Source organism: Corvus brachyrhynchos, unplaced genomic scaffold, assembly GCF_000691975.1.
Source record: "Corvus brachyrhynchos isolate BGI_N302 unplaced genomic scaffold, ASM69197v1 scaffold59, whole genome shotgun sequence".
In the NCBI taxonomy this organism is placed as follows: Eukaryota; Metazoa; Chordata; class Aves; order Passeriformes; family Corvidae; genus Corvus; species Corvus brachyrhynchos.
Window position 1 is genome coordinate 4328031 of NW_008246054.1, and position 24308 is coordinate 4352338.

General features: G+C 41.6%; 1 protein-coding gene across 1 annotated transcript; it reads left to right on the plus strand.

Moving 5' to 3' along the window:
* The first annotated feature begins 659 nt into the window (after positions 1-659).
* Positions 660-23888, plus strand: SETX (senataxin). The gene is made up of 26 exons (XM_017745562.1): positions 660-865; positions 1974-2154; positions 3442-3652; positions 3826-3935; positions 4405-4624; positions 4765-4884; positions 5884-6055; positions 6642-6732; positions 7186-11418; positions 12250-12349; positions 12761-12937; positions 13579-13808; positions 14326-14493; positions 14621-14777; positions 15608-15709; positions 16140-16252; positions 16950-17021; positions 17292-17441; positions 17928-18035; positions 18714-18901; positions 19530-19622; positions 20231-20395; positions 20858-20995; positions 23355-23442; positions 23626-23719; positions 23823-23888. Exons 2-25 carry the CDS (start codon positions 1975-1977, stop codon positions 23656-23658), a joined length of 7419 nt encoding a protein of 2472 aa, XP_017601051.1. The 5' UTR covers positions 660-865; position 1974; the 3' UTR covers positions 23659-23719; positions 23823-23888.
* The last annotated feature ends 420 nt before the right edge of the window (positions 23889-24308 follow it).

A 24308-nucleotide genomic window follows, 5' to 3' on the forward strand; every position in this document is an offset into this window, starting at 1 on the left:
CGAAACCGAAAGAGTTTTCGGTGCTCGGGCGTTGCGTGCGTGGGTGCCGAGGCTCCGCAGCCGGTGCGGGGTGTCGGTAGCAGCGTTACAGGGCACGGTGCTGCTCGCAACTGCGGTTCGTGTACCCACCCGCCCACGCTCCTTTAAGTGACTTCCTTACATAGGTAAATATTTACGCTTTTTCTAAGTGAAAAACGAGAGAAACATTGTGTCCGCATTTGAGTGACAGAAGGGATTCTCCTGCAGATCGTACTTATCTCTTCATGAAATGCTTTAATGCAGTTATTAATCTAAATACCGGAGCAATTCTTAAGTGTGAGCTGAACCGAGTTCTGCTGATCTACTACCTGGAAGGAGGTTATAGCAGGTGAGGGTTGGCGTCTTCTCCCAGGCAGTGAGTGACAGGAGAGGACAGAGCCTCAGGCTATGCCAGGGGAGGTTCAGGTTGGGCATCAGTAGGAATTCCTTCACTGGAAGGGTTGTTGAACATTGGAGTGGGCTGCCCAGGGCGGTGGTGGGGTCACCATCCCTGGAGGTGTTCAGCTGGATGTGGCACTCAGTGCGCTGGTCTGGGTGACAAGGTGGTGTTCGGTCACAGGTTGGATTTGATGATCTCAGAGGTCTTTTCCAGCCGGACTGATTCTGTCATTCAGTGGTTTGATTTCTGTTTTGCTCTAGGTCTTTGAAATACTACCGAGACTTGGTCACCAGGGGATGGATTGCTGAGGATACACCTCTGCCCTCTGCACTCAGGACATGTATGGCTGAAGGGCTCAGCCCCTTCCCTGGCTGCAGGGCAGCGCTGTTCTCCTTCCCACCATGTGACCTGGCACACCTGCACAGCAAATAGCTCCTTTTTTGAAAGGTAAATGCCACAACTGTTGGGTTTTCCCGGAATATGTGTATGTATGAGGAAACTTAAAGCTTGGCTTTATCTATTTTTGTTATGCCGAATAAAAGAAGTAGTTAGCATCTTTCTTTTTATATCAATAGTTCAAGAGTTCGTGCTTTTGCAGCCTTCCATTATCTGAAGGGGCCTACAAGGAAGCTGGAGAGGGACTCTTCATCAGGATCTGTAGTGATATAGGATGAGGGGAAGTGGATTCAAACTGACAGAGGGCAGGGTTAGACTGGGTGTTAGGAGAAAAGTTCTTCCCTGTGAGAGTGGTGAGGCCCTGGCACAGGTTGCCCAGAGAAGCTGTGGCTGCCCCATCCCTTGAAGTGTCCAAGATCAGGCTGGATGGGGCTTGGAGCAACCTGGGATAGTGGAAGGTGTTCCTGCTCATGGCAGGGAGTGGAATGAAATGACACTTCCAAACCAAACGATTCTATGAGTCCAGTGTTCTGTTGAATTTTTCAGACAAGCAGGATCTGAGATGATTCTGTTGCTGCTTAGTGAAGAATTTTTGTGTTTAGAGGAAAGCAATCTGTGGTGAGAATTTTAGCACGCTTTCTGTCTATAAAAGTAACAGACAGGAAAGTTCTGTGTAAATATCCTTTGCTTGTCACAACAGGGATTTGTTGACCTACAAATTTTAGCAGGAGATTAAGGAAGAAAGCTAATTAAACTTTGTGCCACTAGACCTAGATTCCAGAGACACCAGTAAAATAATATAAAGAGCTTTGCACTGTAGTTCTGGAAATTGTGCAATGTGTGGGTAAGGAGATTTTTTTTTTTTGTATGTAAAATGAGTTTTCATGCTTTTTTTCCTGGTTTGCATGTTTGACTTCAGTGCTTTACTTTTACTGTTTGCTATTCCACAGGCATTTTTTATGTGCTGTCCCTTTAATGCTTTAATCTGTTCAACTGCATGCACCTGTATCTTGTAAGAACACCTGCATGGAGGCTGCTAAGGAGTAACTGAAATCCTGACATTCACCACACTTGAAAATTGGGTCCTGTTATGGCTGAAAGGAAATATTCTGCAACCTGAAGGCTTTGGACTTTAATTCCTGCTTCTTTGTACCCCCAGAATGAGCACATGCCGATGGTGCACACAGAGTGGTGCTGACACCACCGAGTTCCTGAAGCACTATGCTGCTCAAAGACTGTCCCAGGAAGATTTTGAAGGATCCAATGATGACCTCTGTTACTGCCTGGAGTGTGTGGTTGAATACCACAAATCGAGGGAAGAATGTCCAAGGTTGCATGAGGTAATTAAGACATTAATTAAGAGGCTTCTGTGGTCCAGCCTCAGCATAGGGGGAGTTTTATGCAGGGGTTGTGTTTAATTGGGTTTTGGGAATAGGTAGCATTGCTTTTGAACTGGTTTGGGTTTTTATGTGGAGTTGCAAACTGCTGATTGTAAAACAGAGACCCTCTTGTTTTGCATATATTCAAATTGGCAAGAACTAAAACATTAGTTGTAAGTTGCTGACTAGACACTATAGCTTGGACTTCTTTTGTGCTGTGGTGGTTTGTCATCTGAAACAAAGAACATCTGCCAGACTAACAGCTCGTTTCTTTAATGTATTTTCTCTTTTCCGCTGGTTTCTCTTCAGTTTTTGGGTTGTTCCTGTTTTTGTTCACTTTCACTTCTCAGTCGTAGTTTTCTCCTGTTGTTTGAATTTCAGAGATCTGACCTTGCAAGACCTTGCAATTAATCAAAAAAATTTCAGCCTCCTTTGTAATCCTCCCTTACTAGTATACAATTTTATATTTTTGGAAAGCTTATTTTCCCATCTGGGAATGTGAAGTATGTGTTTGTAGCTAATTGATCATAATACAGGTGTCTAAAAGGTTGCTCTTTAGATTGGTCAGCTAGATGTCTCTGGAGTGTAATTCCATGTGACTGGAAGTTCCATAGACTGGAAATAAGAGAACTTGGACCCTACTGCAAGTTCCTTTTTGTGTCCATTTACTGCAGTGTAACGCAGCAGTGAATAAACTTGGTGTCTAATTGAGGTTGGGAGCAGTTACTTAAGATGAGTAATGTTAAGTGAGTGAATCCCTACAAATATCCAGAAAATCAGTCAGTCTTTTTGCATTGTTTATATTCTTTTCCTTCCACTAATTGCAAAATCTGTAAGAAGGCAGGATTTTAGAAATGCTTTTCCTATCTTCCTAAATACGATCTTTTCCTGTATTGTGTCTTTCTGTGTATTGGCCAGTGGAACAAAGCTTTGTGACTAAGCTGTGTCCTGAAATAAGTATTGAAATGAATATGACTATTTAACAGAATTATGAAATTGCTTCTGGTTTGAAGGCTATTCTTTTAAAAGTGACTTTATAGTCTTAACTCTAAAGTGAGAGATTTGGACTTTGCATAATTGAATTCTGTTTCAAAGCTTTAGTGTTTTGGACTATGCGTAGAAAGAAGCTTTTCAAAATGAGATTTCAAGTTTTGAAAGCATAATTAAGATTTCTGTACGTGATAATCAATGTCCTCAATCGCTTTCTTTACAAGTCCACTTTGATGGTTGTTTTCCCCCACTGAATAGGACTTGTGGGACTTGGAAACCTCCCGCCTTGTTGCCCACATGGAGAAATCCATGAATGAGGAAACAGGAGAAGATGATGAGTTGTTTCTGATAGATGAGAATGGGGAGACACGTCTGTCTGGATATGTGGGCCCAAATTTTGAGAACAACCTGCGAGTGCCCCTGCTGGAAATACTGAAATATCCCTATCTGCTGCTGCATAAGAAAGTCAGTACGTATCTGATCACATCCCTTTGGAAGGGAATGGTGGTGTTCTACTGAAGGAGGTGAAAATAAATAGTAGTTAAAAGAGAGTGTCAATGTCTATATTTATTTTGATACTAAATAAATTTTTATGTGAACCTGTAGGTTAGTCCTTACTATAACGGTGTCTTACCCTTTTAGGTGAGCTGTGTGTAGAAGTGCTCTGTAGAATGGAACTAAGCCACGACTCCTTTCAGGTCTTTGAGAAATACCCAGGAATCTATCTCTTTTTGGTACACCCAAATGAGGTGGTAAGTTCCTTTTTCTGTTCTGCTGAGTTCCAGTCAATCCTGGTTTTGTGCACCATGTTAATACTGAGGGTATTGAGTGCTGTCTTTGCATGGTTTTAGAAAATCTGTGTGGTGCATTTATCTGTAAATAAAACTTGACATCTGTTACAGTATGCAGTTCTCTCAGAAAATCTTGGTCAGTAACATGTAAATAACATGACATTAGTACAAACCAATTGCTATACTGTTGCACACGAATCCTAAGGAATTTTCTTTGTAGGTATTACCCTGAATTATAGCTTCCTTGTCACCAACATAATCTTGTACGTAAAGCAAGCCTATTTCAAAGATTATTTTGAAGACTTATTTTTAATTACTCTATTAATAAAAATATGCCTTTGTTCCCGTTGTAATAGCAGTGCTTCCTCTTACAGAATTGTGGTTTTATTTGTTCTTTTGATTAATATATAACTTTTATTTCAATCCTTAGATTCGTCGATGGGCCATCCTAACAGCAAGAAATTTAGGGAAGGTTGATAGGGATGATTACTATGACTTAGAGGAAGTGCTGACTTGTTTGTTCAAAGTTATTGAGTTGGGACTTTTTGAGAATCCAGATATTTACAGCTCTTCAATGTTTGAAAAGGGTAAACTCATCCTTCTGCCAGCTCATTTGTATGATACAGCCAACTACAAGAACTATTGGCTGGGTGAGTACTTATGATCAGAAATGAATTTGTGTAGTCTCCCCTTTGTAAGCACTTCTTCCAAGTCAGAGCTCTACAATTTCATAGGTGCTGTGTATTTTTTCAAATATATAGACAGGTTGCTTCTTTTTTTTCTTCTGTAGGGATCTGCATGTTGCTGTCAGTGCTGGAAGAACAAGCCATGGATTCTTTGTTACTGGGCCCTGAAAAACAAAATGATTTCATGCAGTCTATACTTCACACTATGGAGAAAGAAGCAGCTGGTAACTAATTTTGATGCTGAGATTAAGACAGTTTATAGCCCATTTTTCATCTTTATCAAATTCCTGGTTAAGTTCTTGGTAGTGTAATGAGAGGTGATTATAAATGAGGCCTGTTTATCTTCTGGAAGGTGCAATATTTGGGTAATACTGGCAAATACTGGAAGATGACATCCAAAGTCTGAAGTGGAGAAGGGATGGCAGTGCTTTTGCCAAGTCTGACTTGGAGGCTTTGAGAGGACAAATCTCCAATTTCTGACTCTATTTTCATTTAATGTACAGGCTGCATGTGCATAGAGAATGCACGTTTCATTGTGGCATAAAGTTTGAATTTTGAGTCCTAAAGTAAAGAAACTCCTGAATTTCTGCAACTTGCCTTAAAATTTGACTCTTCCATCTGTCTTTTTGAGGGGACTCCCTTTTGCAGCTGTAAATTTAGAATTCAGATTTAGTAACCCCATAGGTTACCATGGCATTGTCTGGGAATGGCCTGTGAGCTCAAGACCAGGATTGCTTCTTAAATGAGCAGATCTTTATAAACTTTGTGTTTATTGAGGATGTATTTTCTTATGTGAAGGAATAAGAACACTTGAAAGAACCAATTGCTTTTATTATAAATGTGAAGTATAAATTAGCTCTGTAAGTAAAAGAATAAACAGCTGTGTAAGTTGTGCCACTTCTTAGTACAGCCCTACAAAAATCAGTGTGAAAGAATCAGTTTCATAGAGTTGGGAAACATCAGTATTATTTAATATTAATAATGAGCATTCAGGCTCCTGTTGATGTAAGACTGCATAAGGAGCAGTGTCTCTGTGTAGATAAGAGAGTTTGACTTTTTAAATTCTTTCTTCAGGTTAAAAAGTACAATTGCAACTTATTAGAATACTTTTATATTGATATTTTAGAAAGATCAATGAGAAGCAGCTCTTGCAATTTCTGCTTAGCCTAAGAATGTCCAGGATTTGCATTTCAACCCTCTCCCCTGTTGCTGTTGTGTTTCAGACGATTCCACTGACCCCTTCTGGCCTGCCCTGCATTGTTTCATGGTTATTTTGGATCAGCTCGGATCTAAAGTTTGGGGTCAGCTTATTGATCCTGTCCAAGCCTTTCAAACCATAATAAACAGTGTGAGCTACAACAATGAAATCAAAAATATTCGCAGTAGCTTTAGGAGGTCAGTTCTTGTCAGTGCTGCTGTAATTTGTGTTGGGGGAGGGAGATGGCAATTAAAAAAATACCATGTTTCCAACTTCAAGCAAAGAAAAGTTGAAGTAGGTCTCCTAAAATTGTGAGGTTCTTTCAAAAAAAAATATATGCTCACTTCTTTTTGGCAACCATCATGTCTGTGTTAAACTTGTTAGGATATTTTTCCTGAATTGGGAAGACTGTTAGTTAACAGTGCTTATTTAGTGCTACAACCAACTTGCACTGAAGGGTTAATGGAGATTTTCCGTGTCTGGGATTTGGTAAATTTATGGGAATTCCTGAATTTTCAGTTGATGGCATTCTGGGCATTTGTTCTATGTACATAGGCAAATCCATGACTCAGTAGAAAACTTTTTCCTGAGACAGTTGCTTCCCCCACCTCTTACAAGCTGGATAAAACAAGCTTTACACTTTTTAAATACGGTACCTTTTCATAGGTATGGTTTATCACTGACAAGTTCTAATGGTCACTTGGTATCTGAAAAGCAATGTCTATCCTGACTTTTTTAGGGTTTTCATTGTGTGAGTCTGTAATGATTTGTGTTTCTTTTTAGGACAAAATCTGAACCAGAGTCAGACTACGGTGATGACATGATTTCTTGCAGTCAGATTGTGTATAATTATAACACAGAAAAGCCTCAAAAGGTATTAAACCAGCATTTTATATTCCTGTTCTTTGAACTGTAGTCACTGAATGACATTGTCAAGAATAAACATTTCTGAGTGTGTTCATCTCTTGATGTCAATGTGTTGCATTTATGAAATGTCTTTTAAAGGCTTTAAATGTGTTTTTGGTTCTCTGAGGTTAAATTATGCCAGCATGACAGTGTCTTTGAATAGTTCACAATGATTTTTAAAGGAACTACTACTTCACACCAATTTCACAGATAATGTTTTAGGAAATTAGTTCCTTATACATCTGTGGACTCTTTATTTTTTGCATTTTTTAATGACTTACATTGGGATGTAAGAGATATTACCATTTAATGAACATGTGTATAAAAGAAAGTAACTTTTATGGCTACAAAAAAGGTGCCATATTACACTGTGTAGGTGTGCATGTCACTGAGGATGTTGTGTGGTGAATGTATTTTTCAGGACACTGGATGGAAGGCTGCCATTTGCCCAGAGTACTGCCCCAACATGTATGAAGATATGCAGACCCTGGCTAACATGCTTCAGTCTGACATTGGCAGAGATATGCGTGTCCATCACAGCACATTCCTCTGGTTCATCCCCTTTGTTCAGTCCCTTATGGATCTCAAGGACTTGGGTGTAGCCTATATAGTAGAGGTCATCCACTACCTTTGCTCAGAAATCAAAGACATCCTCATCGAACGAATCCAGCAGTGCGACAAAATCTCTGAGTTCTTCCTCCTCATCTTAGTGTCCATTGTTGAGCTACACAGAAGCAAGAAGTGCCTGCACTTGCTGTGGATCAGCTCCCAGGAGTGGGTGGAGGCAGTGGTGAGGTGTGCTACACTTCCCAGCAGAGCCTTCACGCGGTGCAGTGAGAAGGTGCCGGGGCTGTGTGCCAAGGGCTCGGGCGCGGGGCTGTTCCAGGCCCCGAACTCGGTGCAGCACGCCTGCGTGCAGCTCATCCGCAGCCTGCTCAAGGAGGGCTACCAGATCGGCCAGCACGCCCTCTGCAAGCAGTACCTGGACAAACTCAACCTCCTCCTGCGGGGAAATCGCGCTGTGGGGTGGCAGCTGAGCAGCCAGGAAACCCAGGAGTTGCAAACGTGTTTAAAGCAAGTTATAAGAAGTATAAACGGCAAAGCACTGAGCACCTCTTTGGCTGGAGGAAGCAGTTCAAACTCAACAGCTTTGCCAACCATCTCGATAAAACACGAGAGGAATGCATGTGATGATGGATACAAGATGAGTGGACATGAGAGAGAGGACCTTTATTCACCATTTGTCATGTCAAAGGAAGGCAGAGATTGTCAAGAGAACCCTTTCCATAGGAGAAGGAATGCCTGGGAAGAGGAATGCAGAGATGCATCTAGAAGTTCAACAGCTTGCACATCCACAGAAGGCCTCTTGATGCATATTAAAAAGGAACCTGATAACCTGACAGCTCAGGAGTGTATCTTCCCACAGAACTCACTGGCAACAAAAGAAGGTGGGAAAGTTCAGGAAAATAGGAACTATGATCTTGTGGCAGGGAAATGCAATGCGGATGATCAATGCTTTAATTCAAATGCCCAGCATTCAGATTTCAGGAGAGGCAGAGAGTTAGAAATCAAACACGAAGCAGAACCCAGAACGCCACCGCATCTGTCTGCTCAAACTCATCTTGATTCCCTATCTTCAAGGAATTGCAAAAGTATGCAGGAGACAAGTGTAAACAGTGTGTTCCAGTCCACACTGGTCCCTACTAAACAGATATCCAAGGAAGCATCGCTAGATTCCTCTAACTCTAGAAATGAACCTGGGGTGCAGGGGAAGGAAGATGACAGTACTTTGCTTTTAGGGCGTAATGACGCCTCACCAAAAAAAGTATCAACAGAAGAAAAATCAGCTTCATCGTTGATGTCTTTCTTTAGGAAAAACTCTAACATGCAAACTTCAAACCAGGAGCAGCCTAATTTAAAAGACTTGGATAAATATGACTGCAAAAATCAAATTTCTGAGACCTGTAGGGATAAAATTTCAGCATATGGTTATTTTCCATTTAGCTCTGAAAACAAGAGGGATATGATCAGGCCACTGTCAGTGAAGCGTGAATCAAGTGACAGGTTGTTTGAGTTTTCGGAATATTTCAAGAGGGAGAACAGTTCAGTGGGGAATAAAGAGGAGGATTCTGTGAAGACGGTTTCTAAAGATGATGCTATATCAGACTCCCAGGTTGATAGAGAGCTCAGTAAATTATCTTTAGCTGCTTATGCCAAAAGCGTCAATTTTTCTGTTGTGTCCAGCCAGGAAAGCTCAGCGTGCCACAATGTGTCTGATATTAGAAGGAAAGTGAAAGGTACTGTAAGATCTTCCAATGAAGGCCAAAGTACCAGGTGTCCCTGTGGTGCAGATGGCCCTAACAATCAAGTCATTGTAATTTCAGACTCTTCTGATGAAGAAAAAAGCGTGTCTGACAAGGAGGAAACAAAAACCAAGAATGAAAATGTGTGTGCAGAGCAGTCTTCAGCTTCCAGCAGCATTTCAGATAGTGGCACTAAAAGAGAATCAAAGTCTCCAGGCTCTCCCATGTTACTGGATGATTGTGATTCTCAGTACTTTGAATTTGAAACAGAAGCTGAGGTTTTTTCAGCTTGGCAAGATACTCAAGCGTATGCTGTGGAAACAACTCAGGAGTATAAACAAGATCACGTTAAACCAGCAGCTGAGAGGAGTAATTCAGATGAGTTCCAGAACAGTAACTTAGATTTATGGGGTTATGATCTGGATTACTTAAGTGATGACACCATGGAAGAAGCAGCAAGCTCGATAGAAAAGCAGACAGAGGATATTTCTCATCAGAAAGTAGTTGATGATACAAAAGAAGCAACTAATTCAACCTTGCAAGAATCAGTTAGTAAGGAAGATGCAAAAGGTCAGCTGGAGAAATGTGTAGACAAAGGTACTGCTAAAGGCTTCACTCTGGACTCAAAATTGCCTGAACCCAGAGCATCTACATCTCCCCGCTCCTTAGCTTCAAAGTTGGCCCTTAAGAAAAACAGCACAAGCCCACAGAAGGCCACAGCAAAATGTAAATCAGCACCGGCTGTTCAGAGAAGTCCTAAAAAACCTCCAGTTGTTAAAACAGCCAAAAATAAAACACCACTTCAAAGCATGCCAGAGTGTTCTCAGCCTGGCAGGTCAATGCCTGCTGTGGTTCCTCCAAGAAAAGTTCGGCAGAGTCCTGCTCCAGCATCAACTGTGGAAAAGCTGGGCCTGAAGAAGGGCCCCCGCAAGGCGTTTGACTTGTCCCAGCCCTCCCTGGAGAGCCTGGCTCTGCTGCGCAGCCACGGCAAAGCTGCAGGCAGAATTGGAGTTGCACAGAAAAAGAAGACCCAACAGATCGAGGCTCAGCGTTTGTCTGTGAAACATAATAAAAAACTGCTCATCTGCCAAGACCTTCGCTATTCAAGGGAGGCGAGGTCCAAAAGAAGTGCGAAAACTTCTGCAGGAAGTTTGGAGAGCAGAAACAAAGTTACCAAAGCGGGTGCAAAACCTGTGGAACAAAAGCCTCAAAGTTTTGAATTGGCATCTCTTAAAGAATCTGCTGAAAACCAAAGGGAGAAAAAAAGAGAAGAGACTGCTTGTCCCTCTGCCAGCGAGAGAAAATTGGAGAGCCTCTCTATGGAGGAGGTGGCAAGTGCCTCTAAAATGCCTCGTTCTTCAGACTGGAACAGAAAATGGGAGGGTAACAGTGTGGTGGTTCCTCCTGTCCCTATGGATTCAAGTCTCTCTTCCACTGCACTTGGAGATGATAAAAATGAGTCTTCAGGAAAAGGTTGCACTGTCCTGCCTGAGTGTGAGGTGAAAACTTCAAAGCAAAATGGGTGTAAATCAGATGAAAGCAGTGACGAAGGTGATGATAATCTGTTTTTAACTCAGTTAGATCCTGTGGATATGGAGTTATGCTCTCAGGAGGAAAGTGTTCAAGATGCTGCTGTAAGTAGCAAGACCCCAGAGGAAATGGATGTTGATGAAACTCTTCAGCAGAACGAACCCTCAGCTGTTAGGAAATGTAGCTATAAAGACTGTATGGAAAAGGTGGAAGAACCTGGAGAATACTGTAGTAAACACAAAGCCACCAGCCCAGGGGCAGATCACGTGTTTGCCAAGCCTTCTCTCCTGCCACCTAAAATAAGAAAGCCTTCCACTACCAAAATTTTCAGCTCAGCAAGTTCTTCACGGAACGCAGCCTTCAGCAAAGATCTTGAGGATGTCCGAAAGTTACCCCCACCTTCAAAAAGCAAAGTGAATGCGGCCAAACCGGTGGTAGTCAGGCCACCACTGTATCCAAAACCTGCACCAGCAGGAAATCCAACGTGCAAATCTCCAAGTTTCAGTAATGTACCTCAAGCCCTCAGTACCAATAATGTTCTCCAGTCACAAAATAGACGCTATGACAATGCTTCAAATATTTCCAGAGGGCCTGGCCGAGAAACCTACTCCTCCTTTCTTGGTGCTCAGCAGCGCGATTACAGCATTTTTGTTAACCAAGTCCTAAAGTGGACTTACGAAATGTTTGCAAACTTCAGCCACTTTGGAACTCCCAAGAATCTTCTGCAGTCCGTAGTAGCCTCTGTTCCTGTCCGATTTCAGGGCTACAATGACTATTTTAATACATTTTTCCCCTTGATGATGCTCAATGCCTTTGAAACAGTAAGTAGCTTTCTGCCTTTTGGTTTGTTTCATCAACACTGCTAAATTTTATGGAGCGATCAAAACCTGGTTTATGTCCTCTATTTACCTTTGAAAATGTTCAGATACAGATCAGAATAGAGGAATGATTTGGGGTAGATAATCTAAACAGTTGTGTTTAGGACTGGGGACTACCAGAGTTATTCGGCTCAGTGAAGTGTTTCTTTTTTCCTGGATGTGCACCCACAATAAAAGGCGTGACAAAGGATGTGCTTCCTCTCTCTATAGCATATAAAGTTTAAACCAGAAATCTTTTAAGAAACTGAGATCTTTCAATGACAGTGTCTGTAAAAAGAGGATAAATACTAATGTTTTGGTTTCTGTTGAGAAACACGAGAGAATAGGTTAATCCAGGAAGTTTTTTTTTTCCCTAGTCTTTACTGGTTTATAGTTTAATAGTGACAAAACACAGTATTCTTTCAATCAGTGTCTGAATGCTTTCAAGTTCAGTCATTGCATCACTTCTATTGAAATAAGGTAGAAAATAAAGTCAATGCCAGATTAATATTGACATTTTAAGGTGAAAATGCAGTCAGGGAAAACTCAAGAGTAGTTGTGAAGAGCTTTGAGAAAGTACCTTAAATGGGTGAGTGGCAAGGAAGAACTTCTGTTTGCCCTGTGTGTTTATATGTAATGGGTATGCTTATGTGAAAGAAAAGAAATGGGTAGGACTCTTGGTAAATTTACTTGACAGTCTGATAGTTTCATTTATTTCCCCTTTGAGTCATGATAAGCTTTTCTTCTGATACACTAAACCCTTCAAAGTATTATTGTTTCCTTTTCAATGTGTAGCTGGCACAAGAATGGGTAGAAAACCAGAAAGTAAGAGAGAAAAGTTACTGCTTCTACTTACAGAACTTTTCTGCTGACATGAATACAGCACATTTTACAGGTGAGGGTTTTTTTGTTTAATCTTCTGATTTTCAAGAAGATGACGCTTTATAATGAGCTGGCACTTGTAGAGTTTTTTTGTGTTTGCTTTAAATATAGAAAGGATTTCAACTTTGCTATTCTACAGAATGCACCTAAGAGAAATATGTATTTTGTAGGGAATTTGTGCCTTCCATATCTTTCATCTGGGTTTTTTTTCTTCAGCATGTTTTGATAAAGTTGTCCTTGGCTTGCTCTGTTTTTATATAACGCTGTGCTCAGGCTTAAGAGTGCAGGATGGAGTTAAAATTTTCACGATAATCTTTTGCTGTAACCTTTAACAGCTTTAAAAGTGAACAGTACTTCTACAGTCAGAAAATAATTGTAAGCGTTTTCTTTTCAATGTTCTGATTTTAATTTGTCTTTTGGGTAGCTCATTTACGAGAGAGTGATTTGGCAAGGCAGCTTCATCCAAAGGAGGATGACTTAATCCTCTTGGTGGTCCACAAGGAGAAGGACACCTTTGGGGAAGAAAGTGGGATGGAGAACCACAAAGTGAATCATGTTGGCCTTGTGACACGATTTTCTCGTCCATCTGGCTATGCAAATAGTGAGTAACTGGGCTTGAAATAAAAATGGGATCCTTCTTGGTGCCATGAAATGCTTCTTCATAGCTGGCTGTTGGTAGTTGTAATATACCACTCGCCTCAGAGGAAATGGAGTTGTTTTTTCTCTATAGCAGGTCTGTTTCATGCTAGAAGCTTTATAAAAAGTCAGGAAATGAAGCTGCAGCCCTGCTTTTCATAATTTTTCTAGAGACTTCCTTCGGTGCAAATGTTACTGCTTCATGTAAAACCAGAAACTAGTGATGAGGAAGTATCTCATGGCAATACCATCCTACAAGTGCATGCAGAGCACAACGTGCCATGAACTTCTACGATCTCACTGACTAAAATTGTCACTCTCTTGGGAACTGAAACTGTTAATTACCAGGATTACCAAGTACCCAGTACCTGCCTTATTAAAGCAGTGATCTGAGTAGTTGTACAGAGCACTAGTTTTTTGTTTGGTCTTTTTTTTTGGTGGGGGTGGGGAAGTGTTGGGATTTTGCAAAAATTCACTGTTGATTCCTTAGTACAAGACAGCATCTTGTTCTGCTGAATTCATTGAGTGACTTACTGGAGTATCTTTCAGTTAATAATTTGGATAGTTTTTGAGTGAACAGCTTGGTTTCTTGTTGTTCTTTAACAGGACAAAAGGAGCAGCAAACTGCCTGTCATCTTACTGTGCAAACCCGAGGCAATCTGTCGTTCTTCATCCATAAGCAAGTGAAGTGTGTGGTGGTTGGCTCCCTGGTGACCACACACAGAAAGTTCAAAGGTCTTCTGCTGCTGAGCAGGAGCCCCCTGGCTAAACCCATCATAGATCCAAGTTACAACGATTTCTGTCCCAGAGATCTGCCTGTAGCCTCAGGAAGTGCTGTAAGTCCTGCAGCTGGGAGTGCCAGGGTGCACAAAGAAGGCATTTGGGCCTATGAGTTTTGCAGGTCTGGTTTTTCGTGCTGGCTTTTGAGATGACCAAGAGCAAACAGCCAAGTTTTAAAAGCACTGAGACACTGCCCTTCTCAGAGCTGGCTGATGGGGTGGGAGAGGGGTCTGAACTTGCTCTGGTCTTTGTGCTGTATTGTTGTAGGTGTCCTTCAAACTGCTTTCAGTTTTCTTTCCCCTTACTGGGGAAGTGTTCAGGAAATGAAACCTATGATGAAAAGGGTACTGTAAATAAAGGTGTGGAGAGTGAACAAAACCTTTGTTACAACTTTCAAGGAAGGGTTTTGTGCATCTAGATAAAACCTAGAATCAAAAAGCTTCCCTGCCCTTCCAGCTTTTGAGTTATAGCTAGAGGGGTGAGGACATTCTGAAAGCACAGAAAATTGATGTGGAAGGTTGGTAGGTTGATCAACAATAATTCATTACTTTTTTGCCCTGTCTATTCCTTCAGGCTTCATGTATGAATGAATACAATGAAGATCAAAAGAGAGCCATTGAGACAGCTTATGCCATGGTAAAGCAACACCCAGGACTTCCCAAAATCTGCCTTATCCATGGACCACCTGGGACAGGGAAATCAAAAACTATTGTAGGACTTCTGTCCCGTGTTTTGAGAGAAGTAAGTGAACATGATGGGATGGTCATGTGCTGGGGTTTGGTTTACATGAATGTACTATCTGGCTTCTCAATCTCAAATGAAAACAATCTAAGGAGCTTGTTTTGGTTTGTTGTTAATTAATCTACAGAACACTAGGAATGAGAAAACAGCTCGGGAAAAAAATTCCAAGATTAAGCCAAACCGTTTTCTAGTCTGTGCACCATCAAATGCTGCTCTTGATGAACTCATGAAAAAGATCATCATTGCATTTAAGGAAAAATGCCAAAACAAACAGGAGCCTTTGGGTATGGTTTGTTTTAAAATTCTGTTTTAATGTTAAATGGGCAAAACCTGGTGGAGGAATTGAAACAGTTGATTATGTACTGTACTTACACGCTCCTCTGAGCAGTTTCTTCCTCTTGCAGAACATGACTGGTACATCCTTGTACTGTTGTTAACTTTAATGTGCTTTTCTGAAAGGTGTATTGTGGTTTTTTTAATAAATGACACTTCGTTTTCTATAGACATTGACCCTTTCCTCATGCTGCTGGTTTAAGTTCACCAGTTTTTAAGTACTCTTTGGGGATTTGAACACAAGTCTTTTGCCTTTATTTTGAATTAAGTTGGACTTTGTGGGTCATGGGAAACAGACTGAAAATTTTCATATGTCAGAGCCTCTCATTTTTCCTCCTCCCAGTTTGTGACTAATACGAAGTAGATGAATTCTACGTCTAGTTAGTGACAAGGGGGGAAATATCTGCGTTGTAACCAAACATTAATTTGGTATTGACTTACCAACTGCATTACTTGATGGGACTCAGCACTGTCCAAGTTGGGAACTCTGGAAGTTTTAGATAAACCTGAGAGTAAGAGGTAGTTTTATTAATTCAAAATAACATTCTTAGTGTTAGCCACCACTAAAACCTGGGCAAAATCTTTATTTTTTGGAGTTTGGAATTACTGATTTTTTTGTAGCTGCATTTAAGTACAAGTCAAGTGCTGAAAACTCCAGATAAGTAGAAAAGGAAAAGCCTTGTTTGCTATCCATGATGTTTACATTTTTTAAACTGTCATAGCAAAGCACAGAGACAGTCGGAGTAATTTAACAATATTTGGACTTTGATTTTGTAAACAGGAAATTGTGGTGATATCAAATTAGTGCGACTTGGTGCTGAAAAATCAATCAACAGTGAAGTCCGGGGGTTCAGCCTGGATAAGCAAGTTGAACACAGAATGAGTAAGTAACATGGAAAGCAGACTTTTCTTCAGTCTTCTCTAAGAGCTTGGTGGTGTTTTCCACATGGACCATGTGTTCCTGTAAGAAAGAAGATTTTTCTACAATAGTATTTCATGAAGCACTGTTTTTCTTAATCTTAGTGGGGAAGTGGTAGTTTATATATGAGCCAGAATCTAAGGAGAAGGAAAGAAATAAACAAGGTGACTTTTTTCCTTTAAGAAATTACATTACATACACGTTAAAGCCATCATTTTTAAGGAATGAAGCATTTGAGAGCTACAGTTGGAAGCAGTTCTCATTGTCTTCATTGTACAAGATAAAACTTCAATAGAAAATGGGAAAACCCAGCAAAAAGATCAATTTGTCCAATTTGGAGTTACTGTAACAGTTTTTCTATTCCTCCTGTATGTTCTCCTTTGGTTTATTACAGAACGAAAGCCAGGTGACTGTGACCAGGATATCCAGAAGAAGAAAGAAGCTCTGGATCAGAAGCTGGATATGCTTTCTCGAGAGCGTGCCATGCACAGATGTGAGAAGAGAGAGGTAGCAAGACAATTTTTAATCCTATTTGGGTTTTTGTGCTCGTAACACCAAAAGAACTCTGATTTTTGATGTCACCTCTAAGCAGAACTGTCTCTTCACCTATTTTTTCAACTAATGGAAAAGTTGGTAGCACCATGAAAGGGAATGAAGAACTTCACATCAGGAATTTTTTTGTTTATTTATGCCAGCATTTTCCACTGGTTGATCATGCCACTTGTTGCTTTAGCATTTAGTAGTCTTCACTTGGTTCTGTCACCAATTAGATTTTAACATAACCATATTTATAAATCTTAATGGTTTCATTTGATTGTATGTTTCAAAGCTCAGGTTTTGTTTCACTGAAAATATAGGAAGATACCTCGTGATCTAAGATTGTGGAATATGTGTTGCACTTGAAGTTTTCCTTTTTTTTTTTTTGTCTAAAAATTTGGCATTTGTACTCAAATGAGAGTTTTCTGGTGGTGAACCAATTCCCAGTTGCACAAAAATGTAAGATCTGGTATTGTGTGTTGCAGAGCCTAAGTATGTTGACAACTTTCCAAGAAACTGATCGGCTTCTTCAGACACGTTTGAAACTAACAGACAGTCTGAGCAAGTCTAAATGTTTAGGAAATGATTCAGGGTGTGGGAGGAAAGAAGGTATATGGGAAATGGGTGGTGCTAAAGGTGGTTTCTCTTTAATTTTTCCCCCATCTAGAGTCAAATGTTAAATGATGAAATTGGCAGACTTGCAAAGGAGAGACAACAACTTGCTTCTCAGCTAAAGGAGGTAGGAGAATTTATCTTTAATAAACTTCAGCTGATGTATTTTTATACTTGGTGTCCTTTAATTGTGGTGAAATTTGGTTTTGATGTAGCTGGGAGCATTTATAAAGTAGTGGGTAAATGGATCAAGGCCATAAACTTGAGTAAGTTACGGACAGGCAGCTGTGAAATCTGGGGCTACTCTGGCTGCATATTGGGAAAAAAGCCCAAACAGGAGCACTCACTGTTGCAGTTAAGGCTGAATTTTAACCAGGGTGTCCTGCTGTGCTTGAAGGTTCGGGTGCACTCCCAGAAAGTGCAGGCAGACATCATCCTGGAGTCTGACATCGTCTGCTGCACGCTGAGCACCAGCGGGGGGAGCCTGCTGGAATCGGCCTTCTCACGGAAGGGGCTCGATCCCTTCAGCTGTGTCATCGTGGATGAGGTCAGTGAAGCTGTTGGGACCTGCAGCCTCTTCCGCCTCCACGCCTGCCCTGTGCTCTGCTCAGGCAGCCTGGGGCTGTTTGGCTGCTGCTGGAGTATTTGTGGGTTGCCTGCCCTATCCCCAGTAGAACCATGAGGAGAAAGAATAATTTGTAATTGATTCTTTTCCTGACTTGTTTGGTGCTGTAATGGGTAGACAGCTTTTATTTAGAACCACGCTTCAGCCACATTTTTTTGTTGTAGAGATTTCCAGATGGTTTGGTTCTATTTATATGTTTGGAGAGCTCTGCATATATAATAATAAATCTGTTGGTAGTTTTTTTACTAGAGAAAAGTCCTTCTTTTTCCTCTTTTTTTTTTTTTTTTTTTTTAATTTTTTTAGAAGACTTAAAGCATTTCAGTTATTCTGGCTGTGTTACAGAAAATTTAACATACTTCCCTCCTTTGCTTACAACTTCTACTTTTGTCCTGTTTGCATATCCAAAAGGCAGGGCAGTCCTGTGAGGTGGAAACACTGATTCCACTGATCCATCGCTGCAATAAACTTGTCCTTGTTGGAGATCCCAAACAACTCCCTCCTACTGTCAAATCACTAGTAAGTGTTCAAGGTCTTTGCTTTTTTTCTTGCCATAGAGTACTTATAGTTTAAGAACAGTATCTATAGAAAATATTTAAAGAGGGAGAAAAAGATACATTTCAATGGGGCAATACAAGCTTCAAGCTGGGCACTTGGTTTGTGAGGGATGATGTGTTGTTGGCAGGCTGTTATCTCATTTTGGAAGCTTCAGTCACTACCCTGTTCCTTAAGGAGGATGAAGACTTCCTGTTTGTATGGGGACTTCCTGACCCTACAGGTGTTTTCTAAGGATAAATGTACAAAAGCGTGTCCTTGTATCCACGTGTAAGGACTGTTTTCAACACTCCTGATAAAGAAAGGAGGAAAGTCAGGCTGGCTTCCTTAGAGGGGTAAATTGCCTACAGGTTGTGTGTTTGTGTAACAAGATTCCACCTGCAAAGTCTTGCTTTTCATTACGGTTGGTGTTCAATTTTAGTGTTTTGTGACTCAGTAAGGGAAGTTGTCTTGCTAAAGATTACACACAAAAATTCAGATTTGTGCAGGTGGCCTTTACTGAGCTAATAAGACCAACACACGTAGAAAACTGAAGTGTGAGTAGTTGTCACTTTGTCAGCGATTTAGAAGTTTAAAACACCAAATACTTTGCCTGCTGGGGAATGAGGTCCCAAATGAAATCTGCTGTTCTCCCTGTGGCAGAAAGCTCAGCAGTATGGCTACGACCAGTCCTTGATGGCCCGTCTGCAGAGGCACCTGGAGGAGCAAGTGCAGAGGGACGTGCTCCGCAGCCTGCCCGTGGTGCAGCTGACCGTGCAGTACAGGATGCACCCGGACATCTGCCTCTTCCCATCCAACTATGTTTATGGCAGGACCCTAAAGACTGCCAAGTGAGTAGCTCTCTGTTCTCCTTTCTGGGCAGGGGGTATTTCAAAGCATATTTTTATGTTAGGGTGTTATTGTGAGTTTAAAAACACTTGAGGTTGTGGGAGGGGGAAAGATAGTTGATGGGAGAAAATGTGCATTCCATCTCTATTAGTGCTGGGTGTGATAGATGAGGTGAGATCCCTTAAAACTGAGCATATACAGAGTGCTGAGAGTTCCTTTTCAGGCCTCAAACTATTTGGGTAGCAGGGAAGATTAAGGACTCTGGGGAGGAAAAGAGCTCAAAATTACAATCATGAAGTGGTTAAGGTTGAAAAAGACCATCAAGCTCAAGTGTCAGCCATTTCCACCATTAAACTATGTCCTCACATGCCAGATCCACGTGATTTTTGAACACTTCCAGGAATGGTGATTCTCACTTCCCTGGACAGTCTAGTGCAATGCTTTACAACCCTTTCTGTGAGAAAAATTTCTTTATATCTAATCCAAACCTCCTTTGGTGAAACTTGAGGCCAGTTCCTCTCATCCTGGAGAGTTGCTTGTGTTTGATAACCATGACATAAATTAATGAAGTATCAGTTCTTAGAATTTCTTAGTTGTATGGTTGCCTAGTGATGAAAATGTTATTTCCAGGGCAATAGAGGAGAACAGATGTTCTTCAGATTGGCCATTCCAGCCATACCTGATTTTTGATGTAGCTGATGGTCGTGAGGAGCGAGACAATGAGTAAGTCCTGCATTCTACTCAGCCAAAGTTTAGATTTTCTGAGAATTAATTGCCTACAGAAGAGTTGTCTTCTCTCCTCTGTTGTTCCAATATGCATCAAGTAGCTAGAACTGCATTTTCCAGCTGATATGATTTAATTTTACGAAAAAAAGAGGTTGAATGGTTTGGGCATTTTTTAAAATCTGAAACTGGTTTTAATCCTGGTGTCTCTCTATTAGATGCCAGTAAATGCCTGCAGTCTCTGCTAACTTCAGCAAGAGTTTGAGTTCATGATTTAATCAGTGACTTCCCTTTCCCAGGTGCACACTGAGGAGATACCAGGAGGTGGCAGGCTCAGTCCTCCCCTTCACCTGTTCTGTAAGGAGAGCACAGCTGGGAGGTGCATGGGAATGTGGAAGTGCAGCCTTTCAGTGTCTGCACTTCCCAGGCTTGGTCAGCCCCTCATCAGGGTCTGGTTGCTAAGATCTTTGAGCCTCTGTGTGAAAAAAGCTGCAAAAGTTCGAAACAGGGGCTGTGACTCAAAATCCCCCATGAAACTGGGCCAAAGCATTGAATTGAAAAGATCTCTCAAAGATGTTTCTGTAACGTTTCCATTGTGTCCTGTGCAGCTCTTACAGCAATCCTCGGGAAGTGAAGCTGGTGATGGAGCTAATTAGAACAATTAAAGAAAAAAGGAAGGATCTGGGCGTTCGTCGCATTGGAATAATTACCCCTTACAGTGCCCAGAAAAAGAAAATTCAGGAACAACTAGAAAGTGTGTTTAAGAATAACAGGTAAAGAAACAACAAGCTTTCAGATGGGCCTTGCATATTAATCCTTTGTTTATCCTCTTAAGTAATGGCAAAAAGTCTCCAGCTTCTTTCTGTACTGCTAAAATTTGTACTTGGTTGTGCCTTTAAAGGGGTCATGTAACCCTTTTGCTTAAAACAGGCACAGTCTCCTTGTGCCATTTCTTAGTTATAATCTGTATACATGTTTTGGTTATAGTGCTGTTCTGAATAAGCTGATTCAAAAGACCCTAAAATTCCATGCTGTGTGGACCCAAACAGATTTTCAGAAATGATGCTGATCTCAGAACAGTAAATTCAGCTTTAGGCTCATACACTGAAGGAGAAACTCGCCCTGGGTGGGTTTGACATAAGCATTAAGGATAGTGTTTAGGCTCTTTGCATCACTATGTTGCTTAGAAATCCAACTCGGAATTAGCAAGCTGCTGAATTATGCTTCTTCAACAGCCCGGGAGAAGTGGACACAGTGGATGCGTTCCAGGGCCGGGAGAAGGATTGCATCATCGTGTCCTGTGTGCGGGCAAACAGCTCTGAAGGCTCCACTGTGGCATGTGTGCTGGCCAACAGCACCAAAGGATCCATTGGGTACGTGTCCTGCAGTGATTTGCAATCCCATTTCCAGGGACACAGTAGAAAAAGTCATATTTTTAATAGGACTGGTAAGAAAGTTACAGAGAACAAGTCACTTCTACCAGAATTAAAGGGTATCTCAGTGCATGAATTGGTGTTCCTGGTTTGAGAAGTCTGAGCAAGAGGGGCAGGGAAATGCTGGTGATGTGCTCTGTATTATGTGCTGATCCCTTTGCACAGCTCCCTTATCCTGCCACTGCCTGCATTTGGCAGGATTGGCCTTGGGATCTTGGCTCTTTGCATTCTTACTGCAGCAGTTACTGTTCTTGTGGCTTTTGGCACACCTTGTAACTTTCTGAATGCTGTTCTTAAAATGAAACTCCTCTTCTGTGGATGATGCTGTCCCGTTAACATCCATAAAGGTCTTGTTAACTAGTTGTATATGTCACTTGGAATGTGATGTAGCAGACTCGGATCTGGGATTTGTAGACGAACGTGCTTATCTTAGCTAGGGGGAGATTGGCAGGAAGTCTTAATTCAAGATTGCAGATTTCCTAATTTTTTATGTTGTTTTTTTCTGTCTGAAACAGAAGGAACTAAACACTGAGTGTGCCGTTTACCCCCAGAGCACTTCCAGCAGTTGCTGATTTGTTTCTCTAACTTGCAGATCACTTTAGTTTAAAAAATGGTAGTGAAAATATGAAATATGCCTTCTTAGAGTTCACTGCCTTTTAAGTTAAACTAGGGGAAGTCTACTCACATAAACAAAAACCTTTGTTTCCACATACCAGGTCTCACTAAGCTGCTTATGTTTCTTTGATACTCATTCTCTGATTGCAAGAAAAATGGCTTTTAATTGTGCTGATCTATGATACTTTGGGAAAAGAAAGAATCCAAATCTTGGAGTAAACAACAATAATGCCTTTTGAAGATTTCTTAATTTGATTGAGTTTGGGAATGGAAGGCATCTGGAACCTGCCAGTTCTTGTGGCTGACAAGAGACTAAACCTCTGCTCTTTCAGCGGGAACTTTCCAGCTTACTGTGTTTATACATTAATATATAAAGGTTTATATGTTCAAGCTTTGCCAGTGCAGTGCCGTAGCAGCTGTACATGCTGATGGCTTGGACATCTCTCTTTCAGGGTCAGGTGTCCTTGGCAAGGTGTGATGGGATAAGTTTGCCACACCCTTACCTATGATCTTGTAGCCTGAGTGAAGTATTTTGTTCTCCAGGGTTGCTAGTCCAGCATTAAATTTACTCTGAAAGTAACTGGGAGAAGAAAACACCAAGGGATGACAATCACCCCCCTGCCCCCTTCCTGAGAAAATAATCTTCTTGGCTTTCAGTTGTAAAAGCTGTCAGGAATATTTAGTAGCTTTTCAAGGTCCCCTCTCTTTCATTTCTCAAGATCTAGAGAACTCTATCTGTGCTGCTGGATCCACTCCCCTGTTTGCTTCCTGCTTCTCTTATTCCCTGCACTGTCTAGAGTTTTTGAGGTGACTCGGTGGTTTTTGCAGCCTTCACTGCAGGGTTGTGAATTTGCTGCAGAGGTCTCAGTGCAGTGACCACAGAGCCAGGCACTGATAGTGAACCTGCTCAAACAAAGTTGGACTTTCGAGCTGTGGATGTTGTTAGAATAAGCAGTGCATTTTGGAAGCTTTTCCATTAAAGTAGAAATAGTTTATATTAGTCTCATAAAGCTTTTTTGAGTTTTGGTAAATGAGTCCTAACAGAAATCAACCTTTAAGAATACACTCAGCATTTGTTTAGGTTTCAGTATCTTGGTTTGTGATCCCTGAAAACCAAGCTAGGGAATTTTCCTAGTGCAAAACCAAACTTCTGCAAGGATATACTCTCCCCTCTTGAAGCATGACAAAGCAAAAGTCTGCCTTGACGTGCTTCCAGTGCAGGTCACCTTTAAAATAAAATATTCATATGCACTGTTCAGTACTTCAGTAGGGTGTTTTCCCATTAATCATGCCAAATATTATTAATGTATTTCAGTTCAAGTCAAAAAGAAGCTTAAAGTCTTGATAGGTGAAGTGAGGTTGATGTCCTCAGTACTTTGAGGAACGTTTAAGGAAGCAGTGGTTGGCATTAAGAGAGGATTTGCTCTAAGAAAGGAAACATCAACATCAACAGCAAGAGCTGGAAAGAATTGGAATTCCCTGCAAGGAATCACTGGTGAAAGAAAGAAAACACAGTTCATGCTCAGCCCTTCACGTAAGGCAGGGCTGCTGCCCCGGGGTCTGGGGATGGGGAGGAAGTGCTGCCATTAATTTCAGTGACATTTAGTTTTATGTCTTTTACTCATAACCCTTAAGCCTTGTGGAAGAAGTAGTTTAGGAGCTTAGTTTTTGTCTTGTCACTCAGGTTTCTGGCAAGCCTCCAGCGGCTGAATGTCACCATTACCCGAGCCCGGTTCAGCCTCTTCATCCTGGGCCGGCTGCAGACGCTCATGGTAGGTGCAGTGTCAATGGAACGGGCTCAGTGTCAATGGAATGGGCTGAGCACCGTCCTCAAACCTCTCCAGTGCCAGGGAATAAACTGTGTGTCCCGCGGCAGTGAGCGAAACCCCTGGAAATTGAGCAACGGTCATTTTTTGGAAGTTCTGATGGTTCAAAGTGCCTTCCCTGTGTTACAGCAGCCAGAGTGTCTGTTGCTGTTTCGCACCTGAAACATAAGATTCTTCCATTCCAGAAGGAACATAACAGTGGTTTCCATGACAGTTGTGTCAGGTACCTTGATTAAAGAGGTTGTGCCTCCTCTGACACCTCTGTCCATTTGTGTTGATTTCTTGCTGATAACAGGTTTTTCTTGTTTTTCTTTTTTTTTTTAAAGGAAGATAAAAACTGGAATAACTTGATTCAGGATGCTCAGAAAAGAGGCGCCATTATCAGGACAACAGAAAAAAATTACAAGAAAGAGGCTCTGAGGATTTTGAAGCTCAGGCCACCAGGACAGCTCCCAGCTGTCCCAGGAGGGACAATATCTTCTGTGGCACAGGCTGGTTCTTCCAGTGGCAAGAGGAGTGAGCCTGGAAATTCTGGGAACAGCCCACGGGAACTTGCTGCTGGCCCTGGCCATGCAGTACCCCAAGGAAGCCGAGGGCCCACACAGCCTCCAGGGACTCCGTCTGCAGATTCCAGGAGGGAAAATGCCCCTGCACCCTCCTGGGCTTCAGCTGCAGATTCCAGGAGGGGAAATGTCCCTGCATCCTCAGGGGCTGCAGCTGCAGATTCCAGGAGGGGAAATGTCCCTGCATCCTCAGGGGCTGCAGCTGCAGATTCCAGGAGGGGAAATGTCCCTGCATCCTCAGGGGCTGCC